This window comes from Condylura cristata, unplaced genomic scaffold (genome assembly GCF_000260355.1).
Source record: "Condylura cristata isolate star-nosed mole 26May11 unplaced genomic scaffold, ConCri1.0 scaffold00035, whole genome shotgun sequence".
NCBI classification, from domain to species: Eukaryota; Metazoa; Chordata; class Mammalia; order Eulipotyphla; family Talpidae; genus Condylura; species Condylura cristata.
Genome location: NW_004567136.1, coordinates 2,280,492 through 2,296,983, shown reverse-complemented (window position 1 = coordinate 2,296,983; position 16,492 = coordinate 2,280,492). Strand labels below are relative to the sequence as shown.

At 35.9% G+C, this 16,492-nt stretch overlaps 1 protein-coding gene across 6 annotated transcripts in view; it reads right to left on the bottom strand.

Moving 5' to 3' along the window:
* Positions 1–2,391: 2,391 nt before the first annotated feature.
* WAC (WW domain containing adaptor with coiled-coil) overlaps positions 2,392–16,492 on the bottom strand; it is a 71,154-nt gene continuing 57,053 nt past the window's right edge. For 3 of the 6 annotated variants that reach the window (XM_004693053.2, XM_012732754.1, XM_012732752.1), the window contains exons 8-14: positions 15,372–15,614; positions 12,929–13,051; positions 11,980–12,128; positions 9,683–9,801; positions 7,751–7,937; positions 6,747–6,874; positions 2,392–5,490 (exon numbers count right to left, since the gene is read on the bottom strand). In XM_004693053.2, the coding sequence (XP_004693110.1) occupies positions 5,421–5,490; positions 6,747–6,874; positions 7,751–7,937; positions 9,683–9,801; positions 11,980–12,128; positions 12,929–13,051; positions 15,372–15,614 (1,019 nt within the window). In that variant the 3' untranslated portion in view covers positions 2,392–5,420. The remainder of the gene's footprint in view (positions 5,491–6,746; positions 6,875–7,750; positions 7,938–9,682; positions 9,802–11,979; positions 12,129–12,928; positions 13,052–15,371; positions 15,615–16,492) is intronic. The other 3 variants (XM_012732753.1, XM_004693055.2, XM_004693052.2) reach the window with 2 other exon arrangements.

Below are 16,492 nucleotides of genomic sequence, written 5' to 3'. Positions count from 1 at the left end.
CAGGTTTATTTTTCTCCCTTCTCTGCACTGCAAGGCACGTTCCAACCCTTCCTTCTGGGGTTAGTTCTATGTAGACAGAACCCCCAGCAGATGGAAAAGCCGTCTCTGTCTGCCCAAGACGGCTCCTTAACCAGTGGCTTCATCTCTGCCCCACATCCAGATGCCCCTACAATTCCCTTCTGTCCAGACTCCCGTCCCTCGTTTCCCATCAGGCCTGCTGTGTTTCCTCCACCAGTTTCAGACTCTCCTTTGGAAATACCTACTGTGATGTCCACTTCCTGACTGGATCCTAATTCAGGATAATTTTGATGCAAAATTTTATTTCTCCTCTTGCCATTTCCTTTCAAAGACCATTGAACCAGTCTGTGCCTCTTTCATTGTTTTGGTGTTTGTGTAGTATTTTGGATCTGTGCAGAATTGGGGGTTATTTCATCAGTTATCTTACACTGCACAATCCCTTCATGATGAGATTCTTAGTTATCTTTGGAACACCAGTATTTGTCAAACAGGTACAGACATGTAGCCTGGAACTTTGCACTGGCATTTAAAAATTACAGTGCTTGCCAACTATGCTATTATCATTTTAAGCTTTAGCTCATAAAGATGTCAAAATTTGAAAAAAGTGAAATTTAAGAAAGTTTACTTGAAGTTTTAGTGACTGTTCATCTTTAAAATATTTTGAAAACATTGTTTGAACATTAAATAAGAAGTTGAGCACTCATATGTCAAATGTTACTTCATTACTTCCTGCACAACTGTTATGTCCAGGACCCATTATGTACTAATTTTTAAAAATTTTTTCCAGGTGGTAAGGATATAAAATACTAAAAAAAAAAATCATTGTCCTTGCAGTTCTTGGTCATCAAACACAAGCTTAGAACTATCAATTAACTCGGGTAGGGAAACTGACCCTCATACCCACACACAGGTTGATCAAACTGGGTTAACAGAAGGCATCGAAAAACTTTGTCCATAAACCACCTACAGTGTCAAGTGCCTGTCCCATCATGATCTGCCTATGCACCACAAAACTAGTTCTCACATCCCTTCCACTGCCTTTAGGGTAGACGCATGAGTACAAGTGTCCAACTAGTAACACACTTTAGACTGTTACTCAAGAGTAACAGTCTACATAATTCCTGTCCTAAAGGCCCCGTTGGATGTCAAGGAGCCATCTGAACCAAAGGTAGACTGATTTGTGTCCACTCTGTAAAACCAGGACATTGGCCCCAACCCCAGCCTCATCCACAGAAGCTGGGCCTAGTCCTGCTTGCCCCTCTCCCAGAGCTTATCAGAAGTAGCATCCTGCTTCTCAATAATTTACCTACTCCTAAAATGTATTCACAAAAGGTCATTTTAATGCTCAGTAATAACATACTTAAATTTGCTTTCTACAAAGTACTGAAGTTAGGTTTTGACAACCACTTGTAAATTGCAGTAATTTTAAGTTATTCCCTTCCTATCTCCCAAGGTGAGAGGTCCAAAACCAGAACTTGGAAGAAAACTAAGTTAACAGCAATGGTGATCTTTAGTAGGAAAAATCCTAAGAGTTCTCCTCATTGAGATTAGAATGGGGAGCAAATTGCTCCAATCTCTTAAGGACAGCGTTCTGTAAAGAAAATGCAAAAACTCTAGTGAGCCAGGGAGCAACTGGTGGGTTAGAGGGCCTTGGTGTTGAGGGCTTGAACATGCAGCTTTTGACTTTGTTCTGGATGTGAAATCACTGAATTAGAAACATGATGATGTGCTTTATAACTTACTGGGGTAGCTATACAAAGAATAGATTGTATGTGTAAGTTGCAGTAGTGGGTGGGATTCCACAATCATTGTGGCTTGGACTGGTAGAGAGAGATGGCGAGAGCTCACAGATACAAAACACATTTCAAAGGCAGAGCTCATGGTCTTGATGAATTAAAAATGTGGAGAAGGAAATTGCTGAATCTCAATTTCCTGGGGGGATAGTAGTGTCAATTACTGAAAATGGGAAGACTGGTGAATAGGCTAAAATGCATATTGGAATTTCTCCTTTATAGAGATCTTGCTATAAAGACAAGGCGATTATCTATACTACTATTGGAAGCTCAAGGAAAGGACTGGTGACAATTCAGTAAAATTGATGATCAAAGTCTGGGTTTCTCAAAACCAAGGGCCTAGATGAGATCTACCAGGCACATTGTGCTCCCAAAATTTAGAAGTCTGAGAAAAAGAGAGATGGCAAATTAGAACAGGACCTAAAGAATCCCAACTTTTAAGCCATAATTTTCATCAATAGTGCGATTAAGAGAAAACAAGACTTAAATTTTTAACTGTACTCTGGTTTTCTTACTCAAATGCATTAATTATGCACTCTCGAGCTTTCAAAACAGTTCTGAAATAACTGCACAATATAGTCAAAACATATTTATTACTTTTAAGTGTCATTTTGTACACTCCAGTACAAATACAAGAATATAGCCATATTTACAGGTATTGAAAAGAAATCTGTATATTCAAACCCCACATCTAAATACAGTAGCTTTAATTCTGAACTACAATAGTTTGCAGTGAATTATTTTGCACCCTGTACCCTTCCCCCGCCCCATGGAAATCCCTAGAAGCTAAGGTTGTGTTTGAACAGAACAATAGATTGCTTTTGAAATGGGTTAACAATTTACTCTTTGCAATATTGTAAGCCCTCCTTGCCAAGATCTTACAAGTGTGAAACATAAAATTTAGAAGATAAAGCACATTTTTAAAAACTGTATTTTTCAATGGAGTTATAGCCCAAGTTTCAAAATTAAGTCAAAATGGCTTAAACAGAAAGAAAATGGTAGGGAAGCTGGTTCTTCCAGGGTAGACTTTCCAATGGACCCATCTTCACATTTTATTCCAGTATCTTGGTTTTATGGTTTGAATATAAGACTAACGTCTCTGTTAAAACAAATATAAAAAGTAAAACCCCTGAGGTTTCCTAGGGACTATTTGTATTTGTTTTCAAACGTCTGAACCAAGGTGCCCACCAAGATGAGATACAGGTCACAGCAATAGGTCGACTAGATAAAGAATTGTTTTGGGTATTACATCATGCCTATTCTAATAAATACTCCTGGCTAGCTAAACGTTTAGTAGCTGGACACCATATCTGTATTAAAGTGCACTACAGAATAAGTGAATCAAATATTGTAAAAATATTTTCCACAAAAATTTTAATTTTCTGTGTTTAAAAATTCACCAAGAAATTTCAAATTAGGCATCTCGTCTATTTATGTGTATGATTCATTTAAGTATGTAAACATTTTTTTTTTTAAAGTAAAGGAGTAAGGTGACATAATAAAAGGTGACATAAATAAACTACTAGCAAGTCAAATCCAATTTACCTTAAGTCAAAAGTCAAGTTGCCATCTGATTAGGAAACATTTGCCTACTACATAACAAATTGCTCACTTCTTTCCAGGAAAAATACAGGGCCACAGCAGTAAGGGTTCTCACTTAACACAGCTCGTCAGAATTTCATTTACATGCACTAATCAAGTCCAGCAAATGTTTGTTAACAATTTCACAGATATGAACAATTCATGATATAATTTATGACATGTCTTTTCTTACATTTTAAAAGTATTTTCAAGTTACAATAAAAAAAAAGCCAACTTCCAGTAGATTTTAGTACCTTTTAATTACACTGAAACATTCTTGTATTTTAGAAAATATTGCCCATACTATTGCTTACAGTTTGCTTAAAAAAATTTATTGAAAAGTCTCAGCGTTATCTTTAGTATTTTAAATGTTTAAATCATAAGAGCAACTTCAAAACTTTAGTATCCCAGAATGTGATATCAACATCTAACATCACAAAATAAGCCCTTGGTGCTGGCAGTTCTGAAAGCACATGAATATGTCTGCCTCACAGGAAAGAAAAAAGTTTCTAAATTAAGATTTTGAAATTAAAAGATTTTAATGCATAAAGAAACCCTTGTGATTTGATATAATACTGGCAGTGTCATGTTTTTTTGGCCACGAGACCAATATTTTAGCAATGAAAAAAAAAAAAAGCCAAGGTAATTTTATAGTAGCAATAGTTTCTTTTTTTATTTTAATATACTTTAGGAAACAATATACAAAGCTGAGCTTTCCCACCATTCCAGATAACAGCAGGAAGCTCCAATTACACAAATTTAGCGTTTTGTGATGGCTAAGAACAGCAGTCAGCACCAGACTTGAACAGTTAGCTACAACACAAACATCCTTCAAAATGAAATGTCATAATAGCAAGACAGGTAAACCAGGATTTAACAAATGACAACCACTTGGGAAGTGACTTAATCATTCTTGTTGAATTTCGTATTTCATTAAATATCTTATACACAATTTCCTGTGACTATGCTTTAAACAAAACCTCCCTTAAGGAATTACTCCGATTAAGTATAAATATTCAACAAGAATAGTTCTGATAAAGAATCCCCAGGTAGTTAAAAATTCTAATAATAAGCACTGACCGAAGGAAAGGAAAAATAACAATTTTTGTTTGTTTTAACATGTTTATTCCAACAGATACAATTCACATCTGACTAGCTTTGTTTCCTCTTTCCCCTCCCACAACCATGTTCATTGGGCCATTTCCATATATTTGAGCAATCAATGTACTTTCAGCACACATGCCCAGCAGTACTTTTAAGTCCATTCTTACAGGGTGCAAATGGATTTCAATAATTTATACAAACAAGTGGGTTATGCTCAATCACTGCAATTTTAAGCTACTGTACACAGGAATGAAAAGGTTATAGAAAAGTGCCATAGCAACAGTGCCTTAAGAAAGGAGAAAAAGAGGAGCCTTAAAAAAATGGATAAAATCAGATCAAGGGTTTTAGGGAAATGGAACACATGGGAAATGGAAAACATTTCTCTGCAAAACAAATGGAGAAGCACTGCTCTTGATCAGGTGCAAGTGTGGAAACAGCTGTTTCATGATATTTTGTACACTGCCCATATGGTTCAAAAATCGTATCCTCAGACACAGATCGCCTGGCGCTTGCACTGAATTTTTGAAAATGCAAGATTTCTGAATGATAAATTAACCCCCCAAATTTTTTTAAAAAAGCTAATTTTGCAGACAGGTTTACATGTAAAAGGCTAGGTATTTAGCCACCTCAGCATTGATTAGTTTTGGATGTCTAAGCTCTGTTACACATGGCTTCCCATGGCTTCACTCTACAAAACATATTTACAACGTGAAGAATACATCTACAAGAAATCTACATTTCAAGGGTTTTACAAATCAATCTTGTATCTTTCCCCTGAATTGACTTACAGACCCCGTCCCCTTGTCATTTCCTTTGCCCAGCTTAACGGTCCAAAGTCTACTTTAAATGCAGCTCAAAAATGTTAAGATTGGGCAATAGATTTACAGTTCCTGTACTCAAAACCATGTGCAATTATTCACATCTTCACACCATGAAGGAGTTCTGATTTTTTAGCTTTTCGAGTTCCTTAATTTGTTGTCTCAAAAACAGTATCCTGAAAAATAAAAGAAGGTATCAGCACTGGTATGTGCAAATAAGTCACAGAAAAGCCAATATGTGTCTACAAAGGTTTTAGTTAAGACTAAATAATTAAAAATGAATTAAGTCTACAATTAAGACAAAATAACCACATGACACATACTGAAGTACTAAGGTAACAAAAGTTAGAATGTTTAACCATTTCTCAGTAATTTGAACATTAAAGATGAAATACACCATATTACAAGTTTTCTGGGCCACAATATAGTAAGCCTAGAAGAGTTAGCCAGGTGCAAAAGACTAATCATGTGAAGAACAATTCTCACCATAAATACTGGTTTACATAATGCCAAGTCAAAGTCCAATGGACATGGATCATCTAACTGAAAGCACAAACTCTGAAGCTGTCTAGATTCCCTAACCCCCTCTCCCAGGAGCAGCGACACTCATCGCCTGCCCAGTGACTTATGCATAACCATGTACTGGGCCTAATACCTCATTATGTGTACTTGTAAGTTTCATTACAAACAGTGTAACTTCCTAAAAGTCAAACCATCTGTTGGGAAAGCCAAAAAGTAAGTTTTATGTATGCTAAAATTATTTCCAGAGGAAAAAACCCCAAGCAACACCACCACAACTTTAGTAACTGAAAGGTTAGGTAAAAACTCACTTTCCCAAGTTTACTATAAAGTCCAACGTAGTAATCACTAAATAATTATGGTTCACAAAAAGATTCACGCTAACCATGACCAAGTAATGTATACAAAGTCACTGAAAGTTTGTCTTCAACTGTGTAACAGATCTTTTAAAAACTATACAATTACTTGGGATATAGAGATCCTACTTGAGTGGAATAGAGGACTACAAAATGAGACAAGAAGAGTTTAGGTGAAAACAAAGTACATGATTAAACTTGCTTTAACAGCTGAATTCTCACTGCAATTTCCAAAAGTATATTGGCAATGCAAAGACAAAGTTAAGCAGTAATTTGAAATTTCAAGTGAAACAAAACCCTGGTAATAGAGTGCTACCTTCAACTCAAGAAGGGACCTTTAAAATCAGCAATCAAAATTTCACTTTTAAAATAATTACTGTACCTTATAAAATTATATATAACCTAAGGGGGGAAGTCTAATGAATCATTTATCATTGGCTAAGGGAAACAAAATTTAGTATGTCAGCACCATAACACCGTATTATTAAATTATGAAAACAGTTATAGCATTATGCACTATATCCAAGACAACTTTTAAATTTCAGAAAAAAATTTACCTTTGCTCTCGCAAAGTTGCTTGAATTTCACATACTCGGACTAAAGATCTTAAATTTTTTAATTCAGTACAAATTTCAGACATGTGAACACTTCCCATGTTATGGGCTTCTTCTCGCAATCTTGAAGCCTGTAATTAAAAAAATGAAGATCACATCAAATACATCATATTCATATATAAAACGATTAAACATTCAATTTCTGAGAATGTTATACCGAGTTTAGAGAGTAATTCTTTTTCCTTTAAATTCACAAAAATGCTGGTAAACCTTAACAGCAAAATTAGTTTCTTTAAAAAAGAAAACAAACAAAAAAACCTGTTTCTAATGGTAGACGGTATTTATTTCAAAATTTGCCTTCAGGTTGATTAAAAAAATATTTCCAATCTCCAGATTAAGTGGAATGCTAGGCTATTTGTGGTCAAATAAAACAAGATGAATTAGTCAAAGCCAAAGTTCAGACATACATTGGTTTAAGTGCATTCCTATGAGACACACATGACACATTTCAGTGACAATAAACTTAAAATTTCAGATGGTCAGTTATTTGATAAATGGGAAATGGCAGTAATCTAATTGCCCTAAGGTTCCTCATCTCAAAGCAAAAATATCTTAGTACTAACAGATTCTGAAACTTATCAGTGTGGCTGAATGAGCAGAAACAATACAGTGGCTATGAGCCACATCACTGTATTAAATGCACCTTAGAATTATCTAATTTGTAAAATGGGAATACATTATCTATAATGGTTAGCAATCCTAACGGGAGAAAAAAAACATTAAGCATTTAGAACAGAGATACATGCTAAAAAAAGGGTAGCTAGATAATATTAAAATATTTTAAGGAAGCCACAGTTACAATATACAGTAAGTATAAACCAAGTGTTTTTAAAAATGACTAAATGTAATTAGATATTAGTTATTTTAAAAGTAGTCTGGATGAGATTTTCTAAAATTAGCATTAGGTTCTATTAGGTAAAATACCTGCTGCCACTCATGTCACATACCTGTTTCTCTGCATGATCTGCAGGCCATCCTTGAACATGTTTTATGAGATTTTCATTGAAATGTGCTGCTAGCGTAGGTGTTAAAGAACATGTTGGTCGGGCAGAAGAATTCTGTGGTACAACGGCTGCATTTGATACATTACTACTAGAAGTATGATTTGGACCAGGTGATGGACTCCTCTGGCTGCTGAATGATAAAATAAAATTGAATGTGTAGTGTGTTTGAAAGTAGTTTCACAAGTATCCTAGAAATTATCAATACTACCTTCTTAAGATATGAAAATGGCCAAAGAAAAGTCTACTTTAACAGCAAATGCAAAATTTGAACTATAATGTATTCCTTAAAACACCTTTGGGGGAAAAGAGAACTCGTGGCACTAATATTAAATGTAAACACCACCAGTTCTTCAAACTTGACAAACCCAGTGACACTAATAAGAGCACAGGAAATGGTCAGTTTTTAACAGCTGTACGTATCAGACACCTCTGGACATTGTAACTGACCTAGCTACATGTAGTAGAGGGGAAAAAAATTAATTATCTTTGTTCAACATAAAAACAAAGTATTGAATTAGAGAGTAAAATAAAAAAAAAAAGAAAGAAAAAGAAAAACCAATGAGATTGGTGATCTCAGATGCATAGTTTAGGCTAGGTTTCAGGGACCTTTGGTGGGTAAGAACCAAAAATTTAAGGACCCAAAGTTGATTTTCCACCTGCTTCACCAGACTTGGCTCTGACCATCAGTTATTTTCAAAAGTTGAATCTCCCAAAGCATGAAAAATCTTCATCACTGAGGATTTTATATAAAGAAAATATTGCAGCCTCTAAAAAACAATTTAGAAAGTTTTCCAAGGTAATTATTTTGAAGGGAACAATTCCCATTTGGATGTATTAAGTTCAGAAATGTTTATTTAGAAATCAAAAGCAACAATAACTATTTTCCCATCTTACAGGAAAATCAATCAAATGAAAATTATATTTGTTAATTAACAAAGAAAAGTGACAACAAAATGCATCTCAAAAAGATAAGCAATCTATCTAGGGTCTAAACTGAAGTTATTAGGAAAGCCTAAAGGTGGTTAGTTTTAGATGATCTTTTTTACCTTAACACATTCAAATCCAAAACTGTTATAAGGTTAAAAGTAATGTATTTTGGGGGCCTCCCTGGTTAAGTATCTGTAATATCAAGCTGTTGCCAATCATTGGGTTCAATCCCCCACCAGGGAGCTGACTCACTTGGTGCAACAGACCTCTCCTGTCTAGCTCACAGCTTTCCTCAGGATTATATTTCAGTAGAATCACCTGTTCTGTTTCCTACTGTCTGGTGAATCCTCTCACCCCTTACACCTGTGGCCTACACCTTAGTTTTTGTATGCATTAAAAAAAAAGTCTTCAAAAAAGTAACTTTCACAAATAAAGTACTAAAATATCATGTGCGCTCTATGTAGAGTATAATACCAAGACATGTGTCCAATACACATCACATTCCACTAAGTAAAACCCCAAAGAGCCACTTTCTTCAAAATAATCCAAGTTTTATCCCTGGATAAAATGAACTACTTGCTGTAAGAAATGCCTTTGTAAATCATATAATGATAAAAACAAGTTATGATATTCATGGCCTCTTCAAAGATCAAGTTCTACTACATATGCTTATCTGTAGTATTTCCATAGTGAAGTATATCATATTAAGAAAAAAAAAAAATAATAAGGGCCCTCCCTGCTTGCGCAACAGGTTGAAGTGCAGCACTATGAAGCTATCTGCAGCTACTGTTAGCACAAGTTTGATCCCCAGCCAGGGAAGTGACCCAAATAGTACAGCAGACCTCTCCTGTCTCTCCCACTGCTCCCCTCAGCAGTGTACTTCATCAGTCTGCCTGTAAATCTTTAAAAAAAGAAAAATAACTGTCTCAACATACAGTATCAACTTACTTTGAGCGTTGAAGACTTCGAGGAGAGACAGGTTCATGACCTTGCTGCTTGTCAGCAGTTACAGGCTGCTGTGTGGATGACTGTGAAACTGGTCCTTGCTTAACTACTGGAGTACTAACCTGAAATGTCAAAATCTGGTGAGATAAGATTTCCATCACACAGGCAAACAGCTCCAAATCTAGATAAAGACCAAAGTTCTACCAATGAAACTTTCCCGTGAGTTCTATTTTTCAATTATTTTTAAGGTAGAATTAGTTCAAATTCTGTTACAGAAAATTAATTAGCAAGGCATGCCTGAATTTGTCAATTATATTTAGGTCTCCAGACCCACAATCCCCTTAAACATTGACAAGACTGAATCAAATGATATTGCTAAACATCATACAATTAGAAGAGAATCAAGGTTTGAAAGAGCTAAACATGGCCCAAGTCCATAAAATCACTTTCTTGGCATACCAGCCTAAGGATCTGGTTCTCTTGATTTTCAGCCCAGTTTTCTTTCCAATATACTATAAAGTGCCTCTTCTGATTTACTGTTACCACATCACAGCTGCTTAAATTTCAACCATAAATAGATAAAATATATAGCCTGGTCTAACAGAAAATGAGCTATGGCCCATAGCAAATTAAACTTAAATGGTCTTTAAAGAAATTATTGCCCTATAGAGATAGACCAAGAGTCCATGATTGACAGTGAGGATACATAGACTGTTGATGTTCTAACTGTAAGCCCTAAATTAAGTCACAAAGGCAGAAAGCCACCTGTGATTAAGTCACATCCTCCAGTAGCCGTTTTTTTTAGGGGGTGTGGCATGGAAGAGTTAAGGAGATGACTAATATTCTCTCAGACACATATGAATTGCATTGCTACTTCTGAATACTAGGCTCTAACTGATTCTTTTATAAATAATATTTTCACAAGGTCTACATAAGACCAACTATTTTTAAAAACAACTTGGAGAAGGGTGTAAATGTAAAATAACTGATAGCTACCTGCTTCAGAGATTAGAAATGTTAATTTTGAAACTAACTGTAAAACCAACATTATCATATATTTCACTTTTAGTTATCATTTATTGTACTCTCAAAATATCAATCTGAAGATAAGTTTTAAGAGTAAAAATTTATGCTGAAATTTGCATACTAATTCTTCTATTAAAACATAGGCAAACTAATGAACTGCACAACAAATTCTTAACAAAAAGGTTACTTGCAATTAAAAAAAAAAAAAAAGACCTAGACTGCAACCATAAAATATACATAAGATAAACAGCCAAAATAGGAAAGGGTGAGCAAAAAACTAAAAACTGTCTACCACCGATTTCAAGCCAAGCTTCAATGCATTTTTAAGCTTCAGCTTATGGTTTTATTTCAATAAAGAATTCCTGGAAGAAAAGCTTCAAATAGTTCACTGTTTCACAGTAAGTAAAAAAGAATTCCCTTCTTTTTAATTTACCATTAAAAATTTAAAAAGAAAAATTTTTACGTACAACTTATAGATACTGACTTCCCCAACCTGTTTTTTTACTAGTGATATGCTACAAAAGAATGATGATTAAGACTGGGGTTTGCTAATGCATTTGTGAATAAAATTCAGAAGACCTAGTACAAAATTTGAGCTCATCAGTGTAAGGTCCTGTTACATTCCAGTAAGAATAGACCAGCAATTCTGCAACTGCCTTGAAGAGTCATTCCTGTAAGATTTTGCTCAAACATAAGCAGCACCATTTAATAAAATGGGTTCTGCATTAAAAAAAAAGTCTAGGCTTCAAATTCTGACTCCAATACAAAAACTAGATTTAACCAAAAGTAAAAACTAGATTTAACCAAAAGCTTAATTTTGTCTATTAATGAGGCAAGTAATTGGTTTCCAGGATATGAAAGCGTGATGCTTATGTAAACTCTTAGCACAGAAACTGCTTTGCTAAGTTGAAGTAAGCAGCAGTGTCACTAGAAAACATCCCATCCTGTTTGAGTCTGAAGACTCCAAACATTAGTGCCCTTCTTTATCCAGCTAGTCATGATATAAATCCCAAAGCTATTAAAGAGAACAGAATAAAATGTATAAAAGCCCCAGAATAAAATGTATACAATGCCCTTCTCCATCTCACAATTACCTGGAGTCTAACCGGCATCTATTCTCACTCACCTATTCCTACTATTCACTCCGCAATTATCTCATTGCTCAAAGAGGGTTTTTCTCCTACAATACAGATTCTAAAACATACTGAATTCGTTTTCCTAAATGCTTTCTTAAAGTGGCTTCTTCTCCACATTTCCCTCAAAAGTTGACATACCTTTGGCTGTGATGAAACAGGAGGAGTACTAATCAAAGGTTTGATAGGGACTGTGTTAGTTTGAGGTGTGCTTATTCTTGGAGACACATATGATCTTGGGGATGATGCATCAGACGTTAAAGACATTGGAGACTGATTAGATGGTGGAGCTGTAGAAAAGTGAAGGAATTAATTTCAAATAAACCCAAAATCATTTTAATATATGTGGGAGAGATTGGGACATTTCTCCACATAGTCCATGTATCCTCCTTCCCCAAAACTTAATCTGAGTAAGTACCAGAGATACTCACCAGGGCCACACTGACTCAATGTGTTGTGTGTTAGAGATGAGCACATCCAGTGAGGCACTCTCTTTTTCTAAGGCTGGAGCAGAGAGGTAAACCCTGAATCTATTCTCACATGGAAGGCATCCTTGTTTTCTTGTTAGTTATTGTACTTATAGTCCTGGTTTGTCCCCTCCAGTCTCCTGTCTCCTCAGGCTAACCAGAGGCTTTTAAAAGTCTTTTTACTCTTATACTTTCAAATTTCACACCAGGTTTATCTCTACCAGCTTTAATTGTGCTTTGGGGTCTATGACCCCTCATTTCCCATTTGCTCTCTATGTATTTCTTTTCAATGGATGCTTTCAGGGAGTCAATTCAGGCAGGAATGGAGCATTTCCATATCCTCTGTAAGAGGACATCAACCTGAACCAAACTTACGTTATATTCAATGCCTCACAATGATGAAGGGTACCTCAAGAATTTACATTTCAACTCCTAAGTAAAACATCTCATTAAAATTCTGAGTTAAATATGTACTCTATTACAGACTAGAAAGTAACACTGAAAATGTCAGACTTGCACACATCTAAAAGGAAATGGTAACTAAGTATTACTCTGTAGTTACAAAAATCAGAGGTCATTATAGTTAACCTCTTCAAAGACTTTATATCCAAGAGTATAAATACCTTGTGTAGAAAGCTGAGCAGCTTGAGAAATCAAAGAAGTTATGTTGAAAGCAGATGGTCCAGCAGTAAGAAATTTATGAATTATAGACTGCAATGAGGCTTGTGTCACAGCTGCTGTAAGAACTAAAAACAAGTATATCTTAAATTGCAATAAAAACTAAGGCATATGTAGCAACTGTTAACAACTTGAAAACTCCAGGAAAAAAACTGGAGTATTTCCTAAGTGGGCTATATGTAATGGATCTACAGATTTGAAATTATCTATAGCACAGCAAAATAAATTTAAGAAGTCCGTGACAAAGAAAACAGATGTTTCCTTTATACTAGAATTATGGTGTTCAGTTAAAAAAATACCTCTATGAGACTTTTGAAAAACATTAAATACTGTCCACTAGGGTTTCCAATTATTCTAGAAACCTATACATATGGAGGTGAAGTGCTCAGTGTATTACCTGGAATTACTGGATAAATGATAGCTCTTTTATATAACTACTTTTTATAAAGTAGACCACTCAAATCCTACACAGCAGCACAGCCTCCCCAACAATCTTTTAAAAATGGTTATTAAAAAGTTGGTGAGGCCCTCCCTGGTGGTGCAATGGGTTAAAGCACAGCACTAAAAGCTAGAGCCACTTCTTTAAGAGTTCGATCCCTGCCTGCCCCGGAGGTGACCACATGGTGTGGCGGACCTCTCCTTACCCGCCCGCTGCTCCCCTCAGCACAGTACTTCTTCCATCTGCCTGTTCTGCTCCCCACTCTGTCTCTGGTGAATCTTCTCACCACCCCTGCACCTCTGGCCTATACCCAAGTTCTGTATGCACAAATAAATAAATCTTAAAAAAAAAAAAAAAAAATGTTGGTGAGTGCCTCACTGGTGGTTTAGGGGGGTAAGTCTCAGCACCATCACCACCACAGCCTGACTTCAATTTTCAGCCATGGGGCTAGCCCATAAGGCATGGCAGACCTCTCCTCTATGACCCACTGCTCCCTTTAGCTGTGTATTTCAGTACATCTGCGTGCTCTGCTCCCAACTCTGCCTTTGGTCAACCCTTTCACCCTGCAGGTCTACACCCCAGTTCTTTGCAAAATAAATGCAATCGAAAATAGTCAGTGAGGGGCCCTCCCTGGTGGTGCAACAGGTTAAAGTGAAGCACTATGAAGCTATCACAGTCACAGCGGCATGAGTTCAATCCCCAGCCAGGGAGGTGATCCACATGGCCTGGCACTGCTCCCCTCAGCAGTGTATGTCAGTACACAGTACACTTGCCTATTCTGCTCCCCAATCTGTCTTTAGTGAATCTTCTTACCACCCCCACCCCTACACCTCTGGCCTGTACCCCAGTTGTGTATTTTTAAATAAATCTTTAAAGAAAAAAAAAAGTCCTACTTTACCCAGTAAAATACTTAACCTATCAACCTCTCTCTCTCTCTCTCTCTCTCTCTCTCTCTCTCTCTCTCTCTCTCTCTCTCTCTCTCTCTCTCTCTCTCTCACACACACACACACACACACACACACACACACACACACACGTCTGATTAGCTTTGAAAAAATACAGGAAATATAAATAGAAGACTAAAGGACTAAAGATCAACTGGCCTGAGAAACTAAGACCTTTACACTGACACTATTAAAATAAGATGATGCAAAAATACATACCAATAGAAGTTATAAGGAGAATTGTTACAGTGCTCTTAGGATTTAAGTTTTTAATCTCAATGGTTCACAAATTAAAACAATGTATCAACTTATTGTTAAGATTTTTATAAAATGCTTGTGTAAAAATAGCAAAATGTTAGCTATCATTTGCACTCTAAAGTTTCTGTAAAGCACTGAAAGAATGAACTGCTTAAATTTCTGTTCTTTTATTAGTTATTAGCATATTTTTAATATTCCAAACAATAAATTATCCACACACAGACTTTTAGAAATATGCCAGAAACCAAATACCATGAACTTTTATCAATTTTATTTATGCACACAAGAGCTGGGGTATAGACTAGAGGTGTAGGGGGTGGGGATATGGGATAGGTGAGAAGATTCATCAGAGACAGAATAGGGAACAGAACATTCAGACTGAAGCACACTGCTGAAGGGAGCAGAGGGCGAGACAGGAGAGGTCTGCTGTGCCATGTGGGTCAGTTCCCTGGCCCGGGATCAAACTCATGCTGCAGTGACTCTGGAAAGTTTTACAGTATTTTATAACCCTGTGTTTATCAATTTTAATTAATTTTTCAACTTCAAAATACCACATATAGGTAGTAGATACAGCTTATCTCCAGGTACATAGCAACACTGAAAATTACACAGGAATTCCAACCAAAACCAAATCTGGAGGACATATATTTAAAATTTCGTAATTCAGAAGAAGTCATGTAAAGTTCAATTTTAAACGAAATAACATGCAAACCAAATTTAAAAATAATTGTTAGTATGAAAACTTACCTTCATTTATTTTGGATATATCCACATTAGAATTATTAAGTTGCAACGTGGCTTGCAAAGCAGGAAGCAACTGTCTAAGAAGATTTGGGTCCTGAAGTAATGGAGGTATTGGTGACTGTGGAACGGGAGAAACAGGGATCGCTGACGCAGATGTTGGAGGTGCAGATGTGGGATTCAGTCCAGAGGCAGAAGACGTGGAAGGAGTTGTGCAATGTGATACAGATTTGTCTCCTGATGTAGATTCTAAATAAAAAGATTATAATAGTGCTGAAAAAAATTTTTCTTCAATAGAAGAAACTGAAGCCAGCACCAGGCAAGCAACATTCATGTGCCAGATATTTAACAGATGTAGCAGTCTTACTGAATTTTTACAAGGTTTAACAGTTGGGAAGGGGATGGGGGCTTAGTAAATATTTCAGGGACTAGAAAGAATTAGACATTTTGTATCCCAATTTCACAAATAAGAAAACTGAACAAGAGAGACTATGAAACTTGTTTGAAGTTACAAGGTCCAGTCTGATTCTATTAAGTACCTTGCTATTAACTAGAATGCAATGTTAAACACCTATTTATACTAACTACACATTCAAATAAGCTTCCATTAGGATAAAGGAGGCAAAATAGTTCTCCAAATGCTTTACTTGAATGTCTGCTAAAGCAAAATGGAAAATGTTTATGACTGAAATTACAAGCCTTCATACAAATTAGGGTAGGCAACATGGTGAACACCCCCAGAGAAGGCTAAGAATCTGATGTATGAGAGCGTCAACTCCTACTTTGAACTTTTATATAACAATTGAGTTGTTAGAATTACATTCTTCCCTTTTAAAATTAAATGTATAAGGATGAGCTGTCTCTATTTTTGTCAACAATAAAAATTAAACAGACCAAGAAAAGACACCTATAAAACCCTATCATCTGGTCTTTACAGAGGGGGAAAATATGTAAAATACACATGAAAAAATTATTATTAGAAAGTTGTCATTACAAATATAAATTCAACAAAACCACCATCAGAAAACCTCAACAGCATTTTTGGTTAGCACATGTCCACCTGATTTTTAACTTACTTGAAAAAGGTATGAACTAGTATTAGGTGCAAAAATCTTGGGGGGGGGGGG